At 45.3% G+C, this 19,526-nt stretch overlaps 2 protein-coding genes across 2 annotated transcripts in view; both read right to left on the reverse strand.

The window, feature by feature from the left end:
- LOC105533368 (cytosolic carboxypeptidase 6-like) overlaps positions 1 to 19,526 on the reverse strand; it is a 673,407-nt gene that overhangs the window by 128,434 nt on the left and 525,447 nt on the right.
- BEND5 (BEN domain containing 5) overlaps positions 17,153 to 19,526 on the reverse strand; it is a 33,828-nt gene continuing 31,454 nt past the window's right edge. The window contains exon 5 of the mRNA XM_011971790.1: positions 17,153 to 17,673. Within this exon, the coding sequence (XP_011827180.1) occupies positions 17,516 to 17,673 (158 nt within the window). The 3' untranslated portion in view covers positions 17,153 to 17,515. The remainder of the gene's footprint in view (positions 17,674 to 19,526) is intronic.

A 19,526-nucleotide genomic window follows, 5' to 3' on the forward strand; every position in this document is an offset into this window, starting at 1 on the left:
TGGTTTGCTTATGGGGAGGAAGGCGGGCATGAGAGAGAAGGCTCACAGGTGATCACATGCCAGATACAAAGGCCAGATCGGATATCAATTGAGCTAAGAGGCCAGGCTTTGTCCTAGTACAGCAGGGAGCCATGGAAGGTTTACCAGCAGGAGAAAGACTGGTTAGACTGGGCTTAAGGGTTCCTCCTAGGGGAACCTCCATTCATTCTCCATCCCTGCTCCCCTCTGTCCCTCTTTTCTTTCAGTGTGGAGGCAGGAAACCAGGAGCCTTCCTGTCCAAGATGCTTTCATACCTTGCTTATAGGTCCTGTGCTGGGAAGATCTAAAGATGAGTAAGACTGGGTTCTCCTCACCCCATTACAGATTTTACAATCAGATATAAAACCATTATTTTATATTAATGCAGCACTTCGAAAGATGGCTGGAGTTCGCCACCCCACCAGCCTACCTACGGAGCTTCTGTACATCCGTTAAGATCCAGCTCAGACATTACCTCCCCTAGGAAGGCTCCCCTGACAAACCTCTCATGGATTTCTCCATCTCCCCTCTGTGGGACACGCTCCACTCCTGGCACTGTGCATCCTTGTCTGTCTGTCTGCCCCTACTGCTCACCCCCGACTGGAGGTCCTCCCGGGCCTGACCGTAAGTGATCCACCTCCAGGTCCCAGGGTCCGGCTCCAGCGCGGCCCATGGCCAGCATCCACAGAGTCTATTGGCTGGAGGATGACAAAGTCTGGGCTGCGCTCTTGGGGGGCTGTGGAGGAGCAGAGGTCAGCAAAGGAGGAGAGCCCTGAGGCTCGGAGATGCTGGGAAATGCTACGTATTGAAGGTGAGACTAGCTTGGGCCTTGAGTGATGCTACTACGAACTGGCCAAGTGCTTTAATGGCCTCTCATGCTTTTGGGGTGAGCCTGTCAGTTCCCATCTGTGTGAGTTTGTGGGTCCCAGCATTTCTTGTCTTACCAGGGAAGTCATTAACCTTTGGTGTTAAATGTGACTTGTCTGCATACAATCAGGGAGACAAGCACCAGGCACGGCTAAGTCAGGAAAGTCCCATTTGACATTCTGTCTGTCCCTGCTAATTAACAGGTCCAGAGAGCACACGGATGGGCTTATCCCAGCAATTGCTGCTCTCCTCCCGGGGCGGGATCCACACAGTGCTGCCTGCCTGGGTCAAGTACGGAACCAACCCTCTGCCCAGCCCACCTAGCTCCAAAGCAAGCTGTGCCCTTGCCCCTCCCTTCCTGTCACCCCTCTCTCACTCCCTCCCTCCCCTCCCTTTCCCCATAATTTCTCTGAGAGTCCTTATTTCCTCTTGCCTGAACGCCAGAAGCAGCCCTCTAACAATCTTCTTGCTTCCAGCCTGTCCTGTTCCAATCTTCCACATTGAAGCAAGAATGAACTTTCTAAAATGCAAACTGGATTACATTCTCCTTGCTGGAAACCTTTCCACAGCTCCCCAAGGCTCTTGAGGATGTGGCCCCCATCTTGTTCTCCAACCTCCTTTTCCTGAACCAACTCCTTTTTTCACTGTCACACTCGTTCTGGCCCCATCTGTGCTACTCCCTCCACTTCTTTGTTCTTCTGCCTCCTCCTTTCTCTCTGAATCCTAAAAGCTCCAATCCAACTCAAGGCTCCCCTTCCCCCCCAGGAAGGGGCCCATTCTCTTTCCTGAGGCTCTCAAGCAAGCTTTAGCATGCTTGGGCTTTCCACACATATCCCTTCCTTCTTCTGTTCCACAAACCTGTGTTGAGAGGTACTGTGGGCCCAACACTGTGTTGGTCACACTCATCCATCCTTCCCTCCAATCCTCAACACCACCCTGGGAGGAGGGAGACAGGCTCTTCAGGACCTGGCCCTTTTTAACCTGCTCGTCCCACTCTTTGCTGCTCTTTGTCCCCATGGGTAGGACCCTGAGCATATCATTTCCCCTCTCTGGCACTCAGTTTCCTCCTTAGCAAAACGAGGCCTTTACCTCTCAAGGATGTTGTGAATTAAAAGTAATAATAATAATAATAGTGATGATAATAATAACATAGAGCACTAAATACAGGCCAGACACTGTTCTGTGTGCTTTATATATATCAGCTCCTTACCCCCACAGTGTGGTCTGCGGGGTTAAGAGACTTGCTCAGCTGCAGGCCTAGCATCCAGGAAGCATCCAGTAGCTGTTGGCATCACTGGATGGTCACGCCTGGCCTGGAGGAGGCATGTGAGATGGGAATATGCCAGGCACGTTCTGGGGATGGCACACAGATGAGCCTGGCTGGAGCTCAGGGCTTGTGTTTAATAAAAGATTAATGAAATTGTCAAATTGACCTTGTCAGTGTCTGCTCAATCCAATTACATGACTGTGGCCCCCGTGAATGGGGTTAAAACAGGGGTGCACATGAGAGACACCAAGACAGCAGATATGAGGGAGATGGCGGCCACCCAGGAAACCCTGAAAGGAAGTCAGTGCTGCCCACGTCCCAGGCCCTGTCTAAGAACTGCTTGACAGTCCCAGGGATGCAGCGTCCCATTACTCTGCAGAGACGGCAGCTGAGCATCCACTAGACAGGGATGCTTGGTACCGTCAACTGATACCCACATGGTGCCAGCCTCTGTGCAGGGCACAAGACTCGTGGTGAGCAACACACAGTCCCTGCTCTTGAACACTTCTTGTCTGGTAGGTGACACAGAGAGGGAAACAAAGATAATTCAGCAAAGTGAGCAGTGCCCTGATTGATGGCAACCCAGAGAAGGCACACAGTGATCAACCTGGACTCAGGGAGTTTCCAGAAAGATGGTTCCTGGGCTGAGAAGTGACCCAGGAGCTGGCCTAGTATAGAGAGAGATGGGGAGGGTGGGAGAAGGGAGAGCCATTCTTAAGGGACAGGCAGATTTCAATCAGGAGGACTGTGAAGCAATGCTGTGTAAAGCAGCTGAGGTTGCGGAGAAGTTTACTCGTGGTGGAAAAGGTTGGGGTGAGGGTGCGGGGTCCGCAGTGGGAAGCACAGAGCAGCTCTGGCACTGGAGAGGAGAGGCTGGGGCCCAGTGGGGTCACAGGATGAAGGGTATGGTGAGTTCTGCGAGGGCAGTTTTCCAGAGAATGAGCCCTAGCAGTCCTCCGTGTATGCGGCACTCAGCCTTCCCTGGAACGGTCTGCAGAGCCTGGGTCATGTGGACATTTCAGGAAGCCAGAGCATCAACTACAGCTTGACCAATTCAAGGCTCTAAGGAGGACCCTAAGGAAGAGGCTAGGTGCAGAGCTGCTCCCTCTCTGCTCAGCCAGTAGCACTTAGTCTTAGTATCAGGGCCTGCCTGCTATTCGCTCTCATCTGGGATAATGTTTCCTGGAATCTTTCAACTGAATAGCTCTTTTCATTTTACTGAGTTTACTTACACCCCTTCGACCACTGGATCTGCAACATAACACTGTGCAATAGATATCTTCATTCTTCCCATTTTACAGCTGAGGGAAACTGAGGCTTAAGGACACCAAAAGCCCCTACCCAAGGCTTGTTCATTTTTACAGCTGAGGAAACTGAGGCTTAAGGACACCAAATGCCCCTACCCAAGGCTTGTTCATAATGGAAGTACGACTCATGTGTATTTATTCTGAATTTAAATCTTGTGCTCATCCCATTACTATAACATGATCTTTGGGGAAAGAAGGTCAAAAGCTGGATGTGTTGGCATGAATCATCAGTGGGGATGGACAGACCCTGGGGGGCCCTCACTTGATAGGCCATCATCTGTCTTACTTTGAGAGACAAGCCTGACAATGGCATTTCTAGGGCTCAATGGGGGCCCCCAAATATGAGAACTACATTTGGATGTTGTTTTCAAACAAAGTAACTCATGTTTAGCCAAGGATTCCTATCAGAACAAGTAATTCTCCAGGGCCCCTCCACAGTGCCCCCCGGTGAGGACAAATCTCCAGTCCCCTCCCAGCCAGTGATATCACTGTCCACCCACTCAGCCAAGCCAGAAACTGGGGAGTCATCACTGGGTCTTCCTCTTCTCACCTTCTACCTCTAATCAGCAAACCATGCTGGTTTTACCCCAAATATACAATTCTACTTTCATCTGCCCCAAACACCCCTTCAATCTCTTGGCCCCTGCCTTTGCTCCAGCCTTTCACATTTCTTGCCAGGACCATTAAGCCCCTTCCTTTCCGTTCTTCCTAACTCCAGTCTCACCTCTTCCTATTCATCAACTATAATTCCACCAGAGTGGTCCTTCTGAAACACCAATCTGACCATGTCGTTTCCTGGCTCAACACTCTTCAATGACTCCTTGTTGCCACCTCAAAGTGAAGTCCACTTCCTCAGCCAGCCTATGAGGCCTGTGTGCCCCAGCAGGTCCTGGCCCTGACCACCTGTGCAGGTCCTCTAGCAGGCCCTGCTTGGACCCCATGCTTCAGACCCTACACTGAAGCTCTCGTATTGCTAAAGAGACACTGATATTTTTCAGTCGCTCATTCACGATTCAACTTTTCAGTGCCTATGATATGCTAGACACTTTTCTAGGCGTTGCTCTTAGGAAACTTACAGTTTAGCTGAAGATGGGATGAGACAATATTCAGATAAACACAACAGGATGAGAGGAAAATAAAGCAAATAAAGCAGAGGAAAAGGACAAAAGAGTACCCTGAGATGGGGTGTGTGCTGGTTCAGACAATGTGGACAAGGACAACCTTTCTGAAGAGGAAGATGTGAACAAAGAACTGAAGGAAGTCAGGGGTAGCCTGAGGATTGCTGCAGGGAGAGGACTTGATGAGCACAGACCTTGCCTCATACTGCTCCCTCTGCCTGTAACGCCACCCCACACCCCTCCTCAGACCCAGCCCTCACCTAAGAATCAGCACAGCAGTTGCTTCCCCTGGGACACTCAAGGAGAACCACCCAGTCCTTCTTGATGTCCCTGAGTGCCCCACATGGCTTCAATCCAGTCCTGTAACACCCATCCCTTCAATCATTCATTCATTCATTTCTTGAACAAAAACTGCTTGACTAGTTCTAGGTGCCAGGCCCTGTGCTATGCCTTGGGATGCATCTGTCACTTCCTCCTGCCCTATGCCCATGAGTTCCTGGGAGGCAAGAGGGACTTTCTCTGCTCTACCTCATTATCCTGGTGCTAGTGCAGCACCTAGCCCAGAATGGCTTCAGGTGAGTATTTGCTGAGTGAATAAACATTTGAGATCATTTTATTGAAATACTTCAGAGTAAATTTGGAGACAGGCACTCCTCTACTCAAGAGTAATTTAATAACCACAAATGCCTTTAACACAGTGGGGAGGGAAAAAATGTGTGTTTCCTTTATTGCTGCTGTTAAAATAAATGGCATTTTAAATAAATATAGCATATAGAATGTGGCCACATGATGAAATAAATAAATATCTGGTGAAATTATGCATTGCAAAGCAGACTTTTCTGGTCTTTTGGTTATTAAATTTAATCACTTTTGAGCTGTGCCTCTACTCTTTTTTCCTAGAGGCAGGTATGCTTTTGATTAAAATGTGGGCCCCAGAGCACTTTCACAGGGGAAGGCTGAGCTACATCCCTTGAGGAACTGCAGTGGAGAAAGCCAACAGGATAACAGGGCCAAGGCAACAGCCATGATTTGCTTCTTACTTGATGGACATGTTTATCCCCAGATAGAGTGCACAGCAGTCACGGGGCATATGGAAATCTTGCAATTAAAGCAAACTCTAATTACAGACTACATATTTAAAATACAAAGGAAGCTTGGAGTGGCAGCCACTCTGGCTGGCTCTGAAACGTGATTATCCTACTTCAGTCCCTGTGCTGACTGGATTACAAGGAGGGAAACGCATCATGTTGCCACACATGGTTTCTTGCTGTTGAGGAGGGGGAGATCTCTGACTTCAACAGACTTGGATTTGAATCCTGGCTCTGCCCATTATTACCCCACTGGCCTCAGCATCCACATCTTCATAATGGGAATGGTGACAACTATATCATAGGGCCAAAGAAAGATCAAGTAAAGGCTTTGTGGGGACTCAGTTCAGGGAGTTTATTGACCAGTTAGGTGACTTACGTTGCATTTGCCCCTGCCCCCATCTATCTAGCTCAAGAGTGTGCCTTGCCTAGGAGCCACAGGGGAGAGACTGGGAGGGATGAATTTTTATTACATCATTCATCGTGCCCTTGGGGCTGAAGGAATGGGCTTCTTCTCAACCTTTGTAAGTACCTGAGCAATCAATTTTATGTGTCCACAAGGGGTGGGAACCTGGGATAAGCTATGTCTCCTTAATTCAAACAGTCCTCAGGAGCAAGGTGGTGGGTCAGTCCCAGGTCAGTGGAAGGGCTGGAGTGAAGGTACTGATAGCAACTCTTGTCAGCTCTGGGGTTCTGGCCTACAGCTGGCATTTCCTGAGCTTGGGCAGGGGTCAAGAGACGAATTTGGAACTGTCCCTGCCTTCAAGAAAAAGTCACAGTCTAGTCAGGAAGACAGGTAAGAAGGGGCACAGAAGTGCGTAGCACCAACTCATATTCCTATCATATTTTACAGTTCAAAAAGTGCCTTCGACTGATCCCTCATTTAATCCTCTCAAGAGCCTGTGAGGGAATAGTAACCCCCTTCTGACTCTCAGCTTCAGGCCAGGTCTGTCTTTCAGCTACACAGAAGAGCAGGCGCAGACAGTGCAGTGCAGTGCCCCATCCCCACAAACCCGGCACCCTCCCAGGGCGAATAAATCAGTACCTTTTTGCTTTTTGCCTTTTTCTCTTCTGGTCTCTTTTTGGTTTATTTGTCTTAAACACTAAAAACATTACTGAAGCCTCTTTTGCACTCTTCCCACACCACTCCTGATAAGGACTGTCCCAAAGTTGGCATGTGTCCTTCCTGCCTGAGTGTTTATACTCTGATTATGCATGTATATGTCTATAAACAATCCATAATAGGGTTTGCACATTTAAAATTTTACATACATAATCACAGACGCTGTTTCACTCTGCCACTTGCTTTCTTACTATACATTATGATTTTCAGATGTATTTATGCGGATACATACTCCTGTAGTTCATTTTTTTGTTTGCTGTATGACATTTCACTCTATGATTAAAGTCAATGTGTGTGTGCGCGCGCGTGTGTGTGTGTGTGTGTGTGTGCATGCATGCAGGTAATTATCCATTGGTGGGCACTGGCTTCTACTTTTCTACTTTTTCTACCATCCTGCATTGCTTTACATGGGAAGGAGGATTCAAGGTGAATCTTGAAATGGCTAGAATCCAACCAGGGGAAGAGAAACACTTCTCTTTGCCATATAGCACAGGGCCTGGCACCCAGCTGGCTCTCAGGCATTGCTGATTACTAGAGGCATTGAGGCTTTGATGAAAAGAAGAGTAGACCTGGTCTCAGAAGGATTTGCATTTGAATCTTGACCTTCTCCCTTGTTAGCTGTGTGACACTGGACAAATAATCTAACCTCTCTGGGCTATGGTATCTTCATCAGAAGAAATATAGACTATAATGCCAAGTCCCAAATACTCTTGTTATGATTAAATGTACGAATTATTTGCTGTAGCTTCTGACATACAGGAGTTCAACAAGGCTAACTGAATAATTTCCTGATTCTAGGCTGGGGAAACAGTGTGGGGAAAGCATTGGCGTGCTCCTTTTGGCTGCCCTTCTCACTCAAAATGAATGAGGGAATGAAAGAAAAAGAGGAATAAAACAAGGCACCTTATAAGCATAATTTAAAACCTAAAAGAGTGAAACTTACCTCCAAATCTGGCCATAGTTCCATTCCATCTGTGGTTTTGATTGGCCAACACTGGAAATCCCAGTAGGGTCTACTTGGCACTGGACTGGGCTCTTTGGAGGGCAGCCCCACCCTGCAAAGCCTCCACCTGCCCTCCTGGGCCCTGTGGAGGGCAGCAACAGGCTGGACTACACAGTGTTAAATCCCTTCCTCTCCAAGAGATTGAAGCCAACGAGGCTTTCTGCTTAAATAACAAATAAACACCTCCCAAATCTCCTTAGCTCAGAAAAGTGCACGAATCAGCAAAATGAAAATAATTTAAAGACCCACTGGAAAAAAGAACTCCAGATTCCTTTCTTCCACCAGCAATGACAGCCTCTCAGTAGTGGCTGTCATTCTTCATATCCAGGGCCAGGTGCTTCCCACTAGTTTTGGAAAAGACTGTAACAGAGGCTGGAATCTGCTCCCTGATGGGAGGGAGAGGTGGGGGCAGGGGAAGAAGGAAGACTGTAAAAATCTACCTTCCCACCTGGAGTGCTCTGAGGTTTCCTAACCCTGACTCGAGTCATGGATGCTGTCAGGGCCACACCACTTGTGGAGGTTGTGGAGTAGGGACCTTTACACACATATTATACTTGAGCCTGTATAACTGAGGCTCATAGGAAGGAAGTGACCAGCCCAAAGGCTCCCATAGGTGGAGTGTGACGTCCCTAACTAAGTGCTCATGATCCCTGCTTCTATCACTCTGGCGGGAGGGCAGTACCTGTTAGTGAGCTCCGACTACATACGTGCTGTGGGATGGGCACTTTAGCAACAGCCTTAAATGTTGACATTGTTATTCTTGTACTGAAGGTAATACATCAGCTCCTTGTTACTAATAAATCTCAGGACTCAGAAGCTTGTATGACTTAGCCAAGGTCATGTTCCTGAAACCCACACTCTTTTACTCCCCATCCCATGCTGTTCCCACGGTATCAGGGAGGTGGCTCAGGAAAGACCTGACAGAGACATGTCCAACCCTGAAATGTACCCTCTTCCCCCAAACACATTTGATCTCCCCTCTGGACATAGGGTGGATGCTGTGTCTGACACACCTCCTTGGGCTGAATGGTTCCAGGGTCCAGGAGCTGCATGAAGGAGGTACTGCTCTAGACATGGCTGCCCTGGGCACTCCACATCTGCATCATTGCATTGTGGTGCTCATAGTCAGGTTCCCACATGGCAGTACCAGCACTTAAGGAGGAAGAGGGGTGAGCATCTACCCTCATCATCTCTCACCTGTTATTCCCCCAATAGCCTTCTCAACTCCTTCCTCTCCCTCCAAACCATTCACCATTCTGATGCCAGCATCATTTTTCTAAGGCACAAAGCCCCACCCTTCAGTGTGTCCATGGTCTTCAGAGTCTAGCAGCTCAGCCTGGAACCAAGGCCCTCCATGACCTGGCCTCTACCCACCTCTCCAGCCTCATCTCCCACTACCAGCTTCACTTTCATACCTTGAAACATCTGAACTCATCCTACTCTCTTCCACCTCTTGCCCATAGCTCACAATAATTATAAACATTTATGTAGTGCTTACTGTGTGCTAGGTATAGTTATAAGTGCATTTTTAGTTATTGACTTAATGCTTACAGAAACGTGAAGCCTTCCATTTTATGGAAGAGGAAACTGAGTCCCAAACCAAATAAGTAACTTGCCTGAGGTCACAGAGTTGGTAAGTGGTGAAGCCCATAGTCACATTCTGACAGTGAGAGGTCAGAGTTCTCAAACTTAACTACAGCCAAATCCTTTCCTTCTTTCTTGACTTGGTGATGGCCTATCAAACCCATGAGAACAAAAGAAGAAGGCCTCATGACCCCCTCATGGAGGGCTCCCTTGATCCCTCAAGGCCTTATACCCCTAGGCAGAAATAACTTTTTTGGTGTTTATTTCCCATAGTGTTTCCTCACCAGGGACCAGGCTTCTAGGGAGAGGTCCATGCCATCCGTACTGGCTCTGTACTGGGCCTAGGGACTCAGAGATCAACACAGGGTTGTCCCCACCTTAAAGGGCTTAGTCCACGGAGAAAGATAGACACACAATGACGGGACAGCTTGATGAGGGTCTACCAGAGGTCACAAGAGGTGCCACAGAGCAGGGGGAGGGGTTCCAACCCAGGCTGGAGATGGAGCACAAAAGATCTCCTGGAAGGAGGAGAAGAAGAAGCAGGTCACAGAGTAGAGGAGGCAGGAGAAGCCTCAGATGGAAAAAATAGCTTATAATAATGTTGAGAGATCTAAGGTAGGATCTAGCATGATCATTAAGATGCCAGACACTGGAGTCAGACAGGTTTAGATGCCAGTTCTGGTTCCTCCAGGTCATAGCTGTGCCATCTTGGGCAAATTACTTAACCTCATTAAATCAGTTTCCTCATTTGTGAAATGCAGATGGTAACAGTACCTGCTTCACAGGGTTGTGTGAGAATTAAAAGGTGAACAGTGCTACCTCATAGTAAACGTCAATAAATATTAGTTAATTAAAAAAATATCACCATAACTATATCTCTTGCACCTAGCACAGAGTAGGGGTTCAGCAAACATGTATAGAGATGAATTACACAGTCCTGCCTGCAGTTCACTGACAGCCTTGTGAGGAAGAGGAAGCTAAATTAATATTACAATACAATCCTCTGAGTGTTACTGTACAGGGAAGACTGGGGCTGGGAATGAAGGATGGAGGAAGACTTGGAAAACTAGAGAGGGGAGAGAGTCCTTTAGGAATAGATGGTAACAGGCTCTTAGAGGAAATGATATTTGATTTGAGCCTTCAGGCCCAGAGAGGATAATTTTGTTTGTTTGTTTTTTTTCTCCCATGGTTAATGATCTAAAAGAGTGACAAGAATAAGTTAGAGCCCCAGACTGAGCAGGGCCAAGCAGCTGAAGGTAGACAGGCAGAGGAGCGGGGGGAAAGTGTAAAGCTTGAGGGTACTCCACAAGGGCAGGACAGTGTGGATAGTGCAAGGCCATTTGTAACTGGGCTGATGTATGGCTGATTCCAGAAAATCATTTAAATTGAGTCACTCTTTTCCCAGAGGTGGGAGTAGGGTAAGGTTTATGTGAGGTGGAACTGGGGTATAGTGTAAGAGACCCCCACAGTCCCGTGATCACTGCAATTCAGACCCTAAAGTCTCCAGAAATGATCTCAACATGGAAACCTAATTTCTGCTGAGTGCTGGCCATAGCTACAGGTGGCCATGAATGAGAAATGGTGAGGAATCAATGGCAGGGAACCAAGGACAACGATGCAGGGAACGCCACCTTGGCATTTGTTCCCTGTGTGGCTTCTCTGACAGCTGCCGCAACAAGGTCGATGGGGTCCAGTGTGCCTATTGGCAATACGGGCTCACTAAGGATTTCTGGGTAAACTTGAGGTGCCTATTCCAGGGGTGAGGAGGGTCCCTGGCCCAGACTCCTCACAGAACAATCAGTGTGGGGGTGACCCAGGCCCTGGATATTTATTACCTTCCTCTCCCCATTTCAGCACTGCCCGGATCAAGAACCCCTGTGGTCTGACACTAGGCAGCGGCCAAGGCCTGGGCTGCCTGAGCTCACCAGGGACAGAGCTGTCTTCCCAGCACTGGGACTGAGCTGTGATGACCCCAGGGTTTGCTTCTGCTCCATTGCTCTCCCTCCATCTGTAGGGTCCTTCACTGTTATCCAGGCCTGGATTGGGCCCCAGTCTCCTAACAGGTCTTTGACTTTTGTCATTTATTCATTCAATAACTTTTTAATGAGTGTGCACTATATGCCAGGTTCTGGGAATGCAGCAGTGAACAAAACAGAAACCAAGAGACTAAAGTGGATAGTGAATGGAATTATGATACAGTTTGTGAATGATTCAGATCAGGCACATAAGAAGAACAGAGAGAAATTATTCAGATAAGAGTAACAGAGACAAAGAAAAGTGACAACTTGGCCTAAGTACTGGTCAATACATCTGGTTATTGTTTGTTTATTTGGGGTGGGTGGGTGGGCATTGGTGAATAGGGAGGGATTGGGGGGTCTTTTGTATTTTAAACACAACTTGTAAAGAAGATCTCGACCAGCTGAAATGTTGGGCTGAAACCAATAAGATGAAATGGAACAGGGACGAATTCAAAGTCCTGTATTTCATTTAAGAAATATACTTGAAAATTTTACACAGTTAAAGGGTGGGGAGGACTAAAGAGCTGTTAGGATAAAAAAGGAGAGGAAAAAAAGAACAAAAAGATTTCACATTTACTGAAGGCTGGAACTGGGGTCAAGTGGGGACTGTAGGTGTGGCTGTAGTCAGGACCTACTGACTGTAGGTCAGTATGATTACCCAACAACTGACAATGAACAGGGGGACTAGGGTTGGGAGACTTTAAGAAACTTGTTCAATTTCCTCTAATCTAATAAATAGTGAACGCAGGGTTTGAATTCAGTGTCAGTCTCTCTGGCTCCAAAATTGATGCTCTTTCCCGTATAACACAGTAAACGAAAGGGACAAGTATCGTGTTAGCCAAAAAGACAGAATAGCGGACTGGTAACATTTCCTTCACTACATACTGTCAATATTACCTTACTGAGCCTTATTGGCTCAATTTGAGACAATTCTTTTGCTAAAGATGCTAATTCAAAGTCCGAGAGTAAGAGGTGACATCTTGCTGATCGAACTCTTCCTGGAGCACCAGGTCCAGTCCTGAGTCTCATCTACAGGGGCAGATCCATAAAAGAGCAACCAGGATGGTCAGAGTTCTCAGGATTAGGGAACTAAGAGATACTGAATGCGTAGAATGCTTTGTTCACATTATCTTACTTAACTCTTAACATAATCCTGTGAGATAGATGTTACTATTCCCGTTGTCAAAATGGGAAAACTGAAGCTCAGAGAGGTTAAGAATTTGTTCAAGGTCACATACCACTAAGTGGAAGAAACAGGATTTGAACACATGGCTGTCTAAATCCACACTCCCCACTCTTTCGCATGTAGCCTTCCACACACGAGAAATGGTGAAGCAGAATTTGAGCTATTTATTAGTTGGTGAGAAGAAATGACAGTCACCTTCAACTCTACAAAGGGCTGTGAGTGGAAACATTCTGTGTGGCTTGAAAGAGAAGAATTTGAATGACTTTGAAAGTCTCACGGAGGTAGAGTTTTAGCTCAATGGAATAATATTTTACTGATGGCAATAACTGGATGGACTCTTGGGTAGGAATATGAATTCCTTGTGCTTGGAGGTATTCAAGCATGGTCTGGAATGATATTTGCTTACAATGGGGAGATTTGGGTGGAAAACCTCAAAGTTCATCTTTGATCCTTAGGTTCTATGAGCCTATGAAGCTGCCTGGCAGAAAGGGATCAGTCACTTCAAAAGAAGTGAAAATATCTATTGGTTTGTCTATTTGCAGACATATAGGCAAAAATTATATGCCCAGGTTAACACATTGGTCCGTGAGAAAACTAAACACAGAAAATGAAATGGATTCTGCTGAAATTACTTATAGGTTTTAAAGAAGTTTTCGTTTTCTACAAAGAAGTAGCCAAACTCTGGAAAGATATGCAGTCTTGACTATAATAACATAAAACATAACAAGGTGCTATTTTTCACCTATTAAGTGGGCAAAATAATTTAAAAAGTGGTCATACCCATTATATGTATCAAGAGTGATAAAATGTCATTCCTTTTGACCCAGGTACAACCACTCTTAAGAAAACGAGGGAAAATATAAAGAGAAAACATTGTGAAACAGAAAAATCTTCATCTAGGTTTATTTATAAAGAGTCTAAAAATCCAAGGAAGTTGTAAATGGGCCCTTGGGTGGCAGTGAGTAGGGGCTGAGGTAGGTGAGGGCAGCTGGAAGCCGAGGAGTGAGCTAGTCAGCATGCGTGGGGGAAACCCCCCATGTACGGAGAACTATGGGATAAGCAGGTGTCCAGAGAGCCAAAGGTGGGTATGAAAGCCTAGGTCACTGCGTACGGGGTCAGCAGGTTAGGAGGAGCACACGTCAGTGAGGAATGAACAGGTGTAGGGAGAGAAGAGAGGAGAGGAAGCCCAACATTTACTCTGACAGCCATTTAGCCCCTCTCTTGCTGGTGCACATTAATTACACTCTCATTACTCCTAATAACCCTATAACTAGACCTTATTTCCTCCATTTTGCAGATGAAGAAGCTGGTGTTAAGAAAGACGAAGTAACTTGCCTCGTCTGTTTTTAAGTGCTAGAGTTGGGAACTAAAGTCGCATGCATCCGCCTCCTAACTCTAGCTCACTTTGCCCGTGTGTGTGATGAAAACCATGCAGCCAGGCCCTTCACAAACCCCTGATCTGTGGGTTAGGGCTTGGGCAGCTGACCAGGTGGCTTACTCAATTGCAGCTTTATGTCGGTCCACTTTGTGGATGTTAGAACTGATAGTTATGAACTTTATGGAGCAATGGTGAAACATGTTAAATGCAAAGGGAAGGATACAAAGCTGACTATGTGCTATAATCACAGGTATGGAAAATACATATTTTCACCCTTGAAAAAAGACTACATGAGATACATCCAAGTGCTTTCAGCAGTGCAGTTTTGAGGGTATTTCCTATTTTTGGCAATAATTTCCATAAAGTAGTTTTTCACTATAATTACAAAAAAAATCGCAAGTTAGAAATGCCTGCAGGAAGCATACAAGCACCTAAAAGTCACCAATATACTTTCTTAAGCAAGGAAATAAAGCCAAACCCCATCTTTCTGTTTCATCTGGTGTCAGAAAACTTGTTGCCGGGGCTTCTGAAGACAGCGCCAAACCTCATTGATTTAGGTCCTGCCAATTCAGTATTGACAGTCCTCTCCTACACAACTCACTGGCCTGACACAAGAATCCAAGGAATCTAAGTGTACAAGTGAGGGAAAAATCATTTGAGCCTAGACAGAAAGTCACCTTCTGCATTGTGTCCAGCTGAACAGCATTTGGTGGCCATGAAGAGGAATTCTAAACAGGTGTTACGGCAGTCTCAGTTACTTAAGAAGATAACTACTCTCAATTTCAAGTATCCTCAGGCATATTAGAAAGACCATCAGTTTGTTGGCTCCCCATCCATTTTTTTTTTTTTTTTTTACATAGGCAACACTCTTATTCCTTCATTTTAATGAAGGTCTTCTAATGACTTTAACTGGTATTTTTCAAAACTGACATCTGTGTTAAAATACACGTTCCCAGCCTCATCCCAGACCTACCCAATCAGGCTCTCCAAGCCAAAGCACAGGAAATGTGTATTTTAAGCACCTCAGCCAATTCTTAAGATTGGGCAAGTTTGGGAAACACTCTACCAAACAAAATGAATTTGAGTTTTTATATGTATTTGAATGTAATAAAACTGTGACTGTTTATAAGCAGTACTATCATTCCTAGTCCCTCCAAATGGCCTGAATTAATAAGACTGATTTCCATTGACTAATACTTAGGTTGGGTTTCCCCTAAACATATCCTGAGACTATGTGACTAGACTCACAGCCTAGACCATAATTTACCACTCATCTTTCAGGAAAGAGGTAGAGGGCAGGTTTTTCACAGACCTGAGTTCTGATCCAGGTCCACTGCTGACAGCTCCAGGACCTTGAGCAAGAAATTACTTAACCTTTTTTGAGCCCATTTCTTCATTTGTATGGGTATGAGAATGATGATCTTGCCCTCATATTACAATAACAAGGCACCAGGTACACAACAGAGGCCAAACCGTCTCAGCCTAATTAGCGTGTGAAGCCTCCTGATTACATCAGAATTGGCTCTTAAAAGCATGATTCCTCGTTGCATCTACTTCTGATTTCATTCTGCCTTCTATGCTAAGGATAATAATGAACATCTGCAAGGGTCTTTGTGATTTACAGAGCCCTTTTTTCAGATATTATCTAGATTACTCTCCACAACAACCCTGAATTAGGGATCATTCTCTCCACACCAGAAGAAACAAGGCCCAGAGGTCAAGTGACCTGCTTGGAAGTGGCAAAGCCAGGATTTAAACCCAGATCCCATAATCTTTAACTGCCCTGTGCTCTTGAATATATGCATCAAACATTACACAAAGCACTTTCATATATACCATAGCATTTTTATTATAGTTATTTCCACAACTATTCCCCCACGAACCTAAAAGCACTTGTAAAGCAGGTACCATACTTTATCAGTCTGTAAGGAGAAATGCAGAGCCTCTGAGTGGGTGTTAGTATCTTTGTTATGCACGGAGAGAAAAGGGGATGAGCTCAACAAGGATGCAAAGTTTGTTTTCCAGCCTCTCACGTGCTCCACACAACTCATGCCCCAGCTTCCCTATGCCCTTAAATGAACATATCTTATCAAGTATTTATTGAACATCTATCTACTAAGTGTCAGGAACTTTACTTACCCTGTGAAATGAGTTAACATACTATGTTAAACACTTAGAAAAGTCTTGGCACATATTAACGATCTGTTATTATTAATATTATTAAGTTACCCACACGGCCTATGAGGCAGGCATTATTTTCCTCCTCATTACTGATAAGAACTCTGAGAATAAGTTTAGTTAACTGAAAGTCAATTAAAATAAAAGTTCTCAAAGTGGCAGCCACCTCTCCTACTTCCTCCAGTGACCCTGAGCTTTTGGTTACAGACTACCAATTAATGGATGAACCATTACAGAAACCAGAGGCCACTTTTCTAACCAATGATAACAGCCAATAATCAGAAATGAGTAACAGTTGCTAACATTTATTGAACACTTACGTTATCTCTAATCCTTGTAGCACCTCTGAAAGGTAGGCATTATCTCCTTTTCGTGAAATAGAAAATGGAAACTCAGAGAGGACAGGTTAAGCCCAAAGCAGGCAGGGGAGCCAGGCTTGGAATCTAGACGCATCGGCCCAAAGCCCTTGCCCTTTCTAATACGCCATGCATACTTCACAGGCATTACAGAAAGCAAAGTGCAAATCAACAGGAAGTTCTAATGTGGTTTGCCAGAATGTGTGCCAGGCACCTTAGAGACTCAGTAACTGAATAAAGAATGAGAAAAAAATTATGTAACTTGAAAGAACATTTGAGATACAAGATAGGATGAAAGAACTGATACCAGGTAACAGTGCCCCTAGTTCCTGAATGTAACCCTATGCTCATCTAGCATTATCACCCTGTCTTCACCCCTTTACAAAGATTGATTCAAATTATCAGGGAAGCTGAATCTCAGATCACCTCAAGTGAGAAAGGTGACTGGTCCAAGATCTGGCCTTTGAAGTCAGAGAAAGATATCTGCTTTTGAGACAGACCTTCAAATCTGTAGAAAGCAACCATATCTCTTAGGAATTTTCTCTCCTTCAGCCGGAATATTCCTCCCCTGAAAGGAAGGGCATGCCAGGTGGCACAACACACAGGTCACCTCCACTGTATATGTAATATACTAAAGAAATGAGGATAAAGATTATCTACATCAAAGAATTAATGAAACTTTATTATAGAACAAAATAGAGGAACAGAGAAGTCCTTGGATGGTAAAAATACCCATTCAAATCCCAGTCAAGTGACAGGCAACTCAGGCAACCTTATCTCCCTCCAAGAACAGTGTTTTCCCCATTCCCAGAAGGACACCAGTGCCAGGCTGCTCCTGAGTCTCAGCAAAGCCATCTGTCTTCTTTGGAGTGTCCACACTCAGAATAAGCCGCTGACCCCAGAACCCGGTGGATTCCTGCCCACACACCACCATGCATGGTGGGGTCTGATTTGGACGGCACCATCGCTCGCAAATCACATGCCACACAAGGAAAACACAAAAGCTTTATGAAAAATCCAAAGTTTATTGCAAATTGTATTTTGCTTCCCTTCGTTCTTCATTTTTACAGGATTTATTGATATCCATGATTTTTTCACAGATGTACTTGTTGACTTTGGAGAGTCTCTGTGCAATTTCAGTTTCATCCACAGTTTCTTGTGCTATTCTGTCATACAAACACTCTAGACAGGGAGAAGAAACAAGGCCAAGGATTAATGGTGAATTTGAGTAAAAACCTTTTAAGGAGGGTAAAAGAAAACGTGCCTCTCAACATGCATCCCAAATACCAGTTCATGTATCTGGCATAGCTATATTTTAAAATTTGCATCATAGAATGTACTTAGAAAAGAGGAGCTATACACTGTAAATGCACACTTTAAAAGTAATGATGAAGCGCCACGTGCCCACCTCTCGGTGGGGCAGGATACTATCGGTTCCTCCCAAGCACCTGGAGGGCCCTCCCTAATTCTTTACTCTCCACCAGAGATAACCATTCTCCTGAACTTTTGCTTTTTTTTTTTCTTTTAGTGTTAACACATGTATATATCCTTAAATAATATATGGTTCACTTTCCATTTTCAATCTTTTTATAAATGTGCGCACTCTATGTATCATCCTGACTTGCTTTTTTTTTTACTCAAATGTTACAGTTTTGAGGTTTACTCATGAAAAATGTAGTTGTAGGTCATTTTCACTGATGAGTAGTGTTCTATTGTATGGCTCTGTCACAATTTGTTTATCCATTGTATCATCCATGGATACTTGGTTTTGCAATTAAAACCACCCTGGCACATGCCTCTGGGGAATACATGCAAGAAATTCTCCAGTATCAGCCTAGGCGTGGACTTGCTGAATGTTAAGATGTGTGCATATGCAACTTTATTAGGTGATGCCTGGTAAACTGTTTTCCAAAGTGATTGTGCTGACTGGCACTCCTAGCAACAGTGTATGCAAGTAGTACTGGTTGCCCCATTTTAATAGTACTTGACATTGTCACATTATTAAGGTTCTGACAACCTGGTGGGTGTGAAGTAGTGTCTCACTGCTGTGATTACTAATGAGGCTCAGTACGGCCACTCTCTTACTGAGTCCACCGTTTGCTGTGATAAAGCAAAAAGCCAGCTCCAGACAAGGTCTGGCTGGAGCCTGATTTCAACTGACTGCCTAGCCTGGGGACCTGGTGCAAATCATTGCCCTAGATTCCTCACCTCATAAGTAAGGATAACAAACTACAGAGCATTTTTTTTTTTAATGCTGCCATGAGGCATGTGGGATAAACATGTTGCCTTTTTCAAGCTGTGAAGAATACTATACCTGTATGGGGTTGTTCTGAGTATTTTATGTATTTACAACTATTAATTCCTAGGGCCTAACACAGTGTTTGGCACAGGGGCAAGCTTAAATAAATATATGTGAAATGACTGAAGAAATGCTTTTCCAGGGAAACCTAAGGGAATACAAATATTGTGGACAGAAGAGGACTAGGGTGTGGGTGGTGAATGTACCATGGGAGTGTGTAATAATGGGCAAACCCCCTGGGGACTCTTTGAGCCTGAGTTCTCTCAACTAAACAGAATGGCAATCCAACCTTGAGGAATTGCTATGGAGAACAAGCAAAATCTTGTCATTAGCAAACCAGCTCAGAACAGGTAATTGTCTCAGAGATGCAGAATGTCAATACTAGAAGGGATCGTGATGACTAACTTGTGCTAACCTCTCCACTAACATATGAGAAGCCCGAGCCCTGGAGAAAGGGAGTAGGTATAGGGCAGAATCCACCGCTACCTCCCCATACGCTGAGCCCTTCCCTGGGCACAGAGCCAGCCAGTCTGCCTCCTGTTGCCATCCATGCGGCAGGTGCACCTCCCATAAGCGTTCTTTTTCTGAGGCACCCTTTTCTTTCCACCGAGAAGGGTTTTGTACAGAGAAGCCTTTAAAAGCTTTTAATTGACCTCTACCCGTCACTTCCTGACTACTCCCAACCCTGACTAATCCTCACTTCATCTTGTCTTTCATCTCAGTCCTTTCCATAAGG

Source organism: Mandrillus leucophaeus, unplaced genomic scaffold (genome assembly GCF_000951045.1).
Source record: "Mandrillus leucophaeus isolate KB7577 unplaced genomic scaffold, Mleu.le_1.0 Scaffold1248, whole genome shotgun sequence".
NCBI lineage: Eukaryota > Metazoa > Chordata > Mammalia > Primates > Cercopithecidae > Mandrillus > Mandrillus leucophaeus.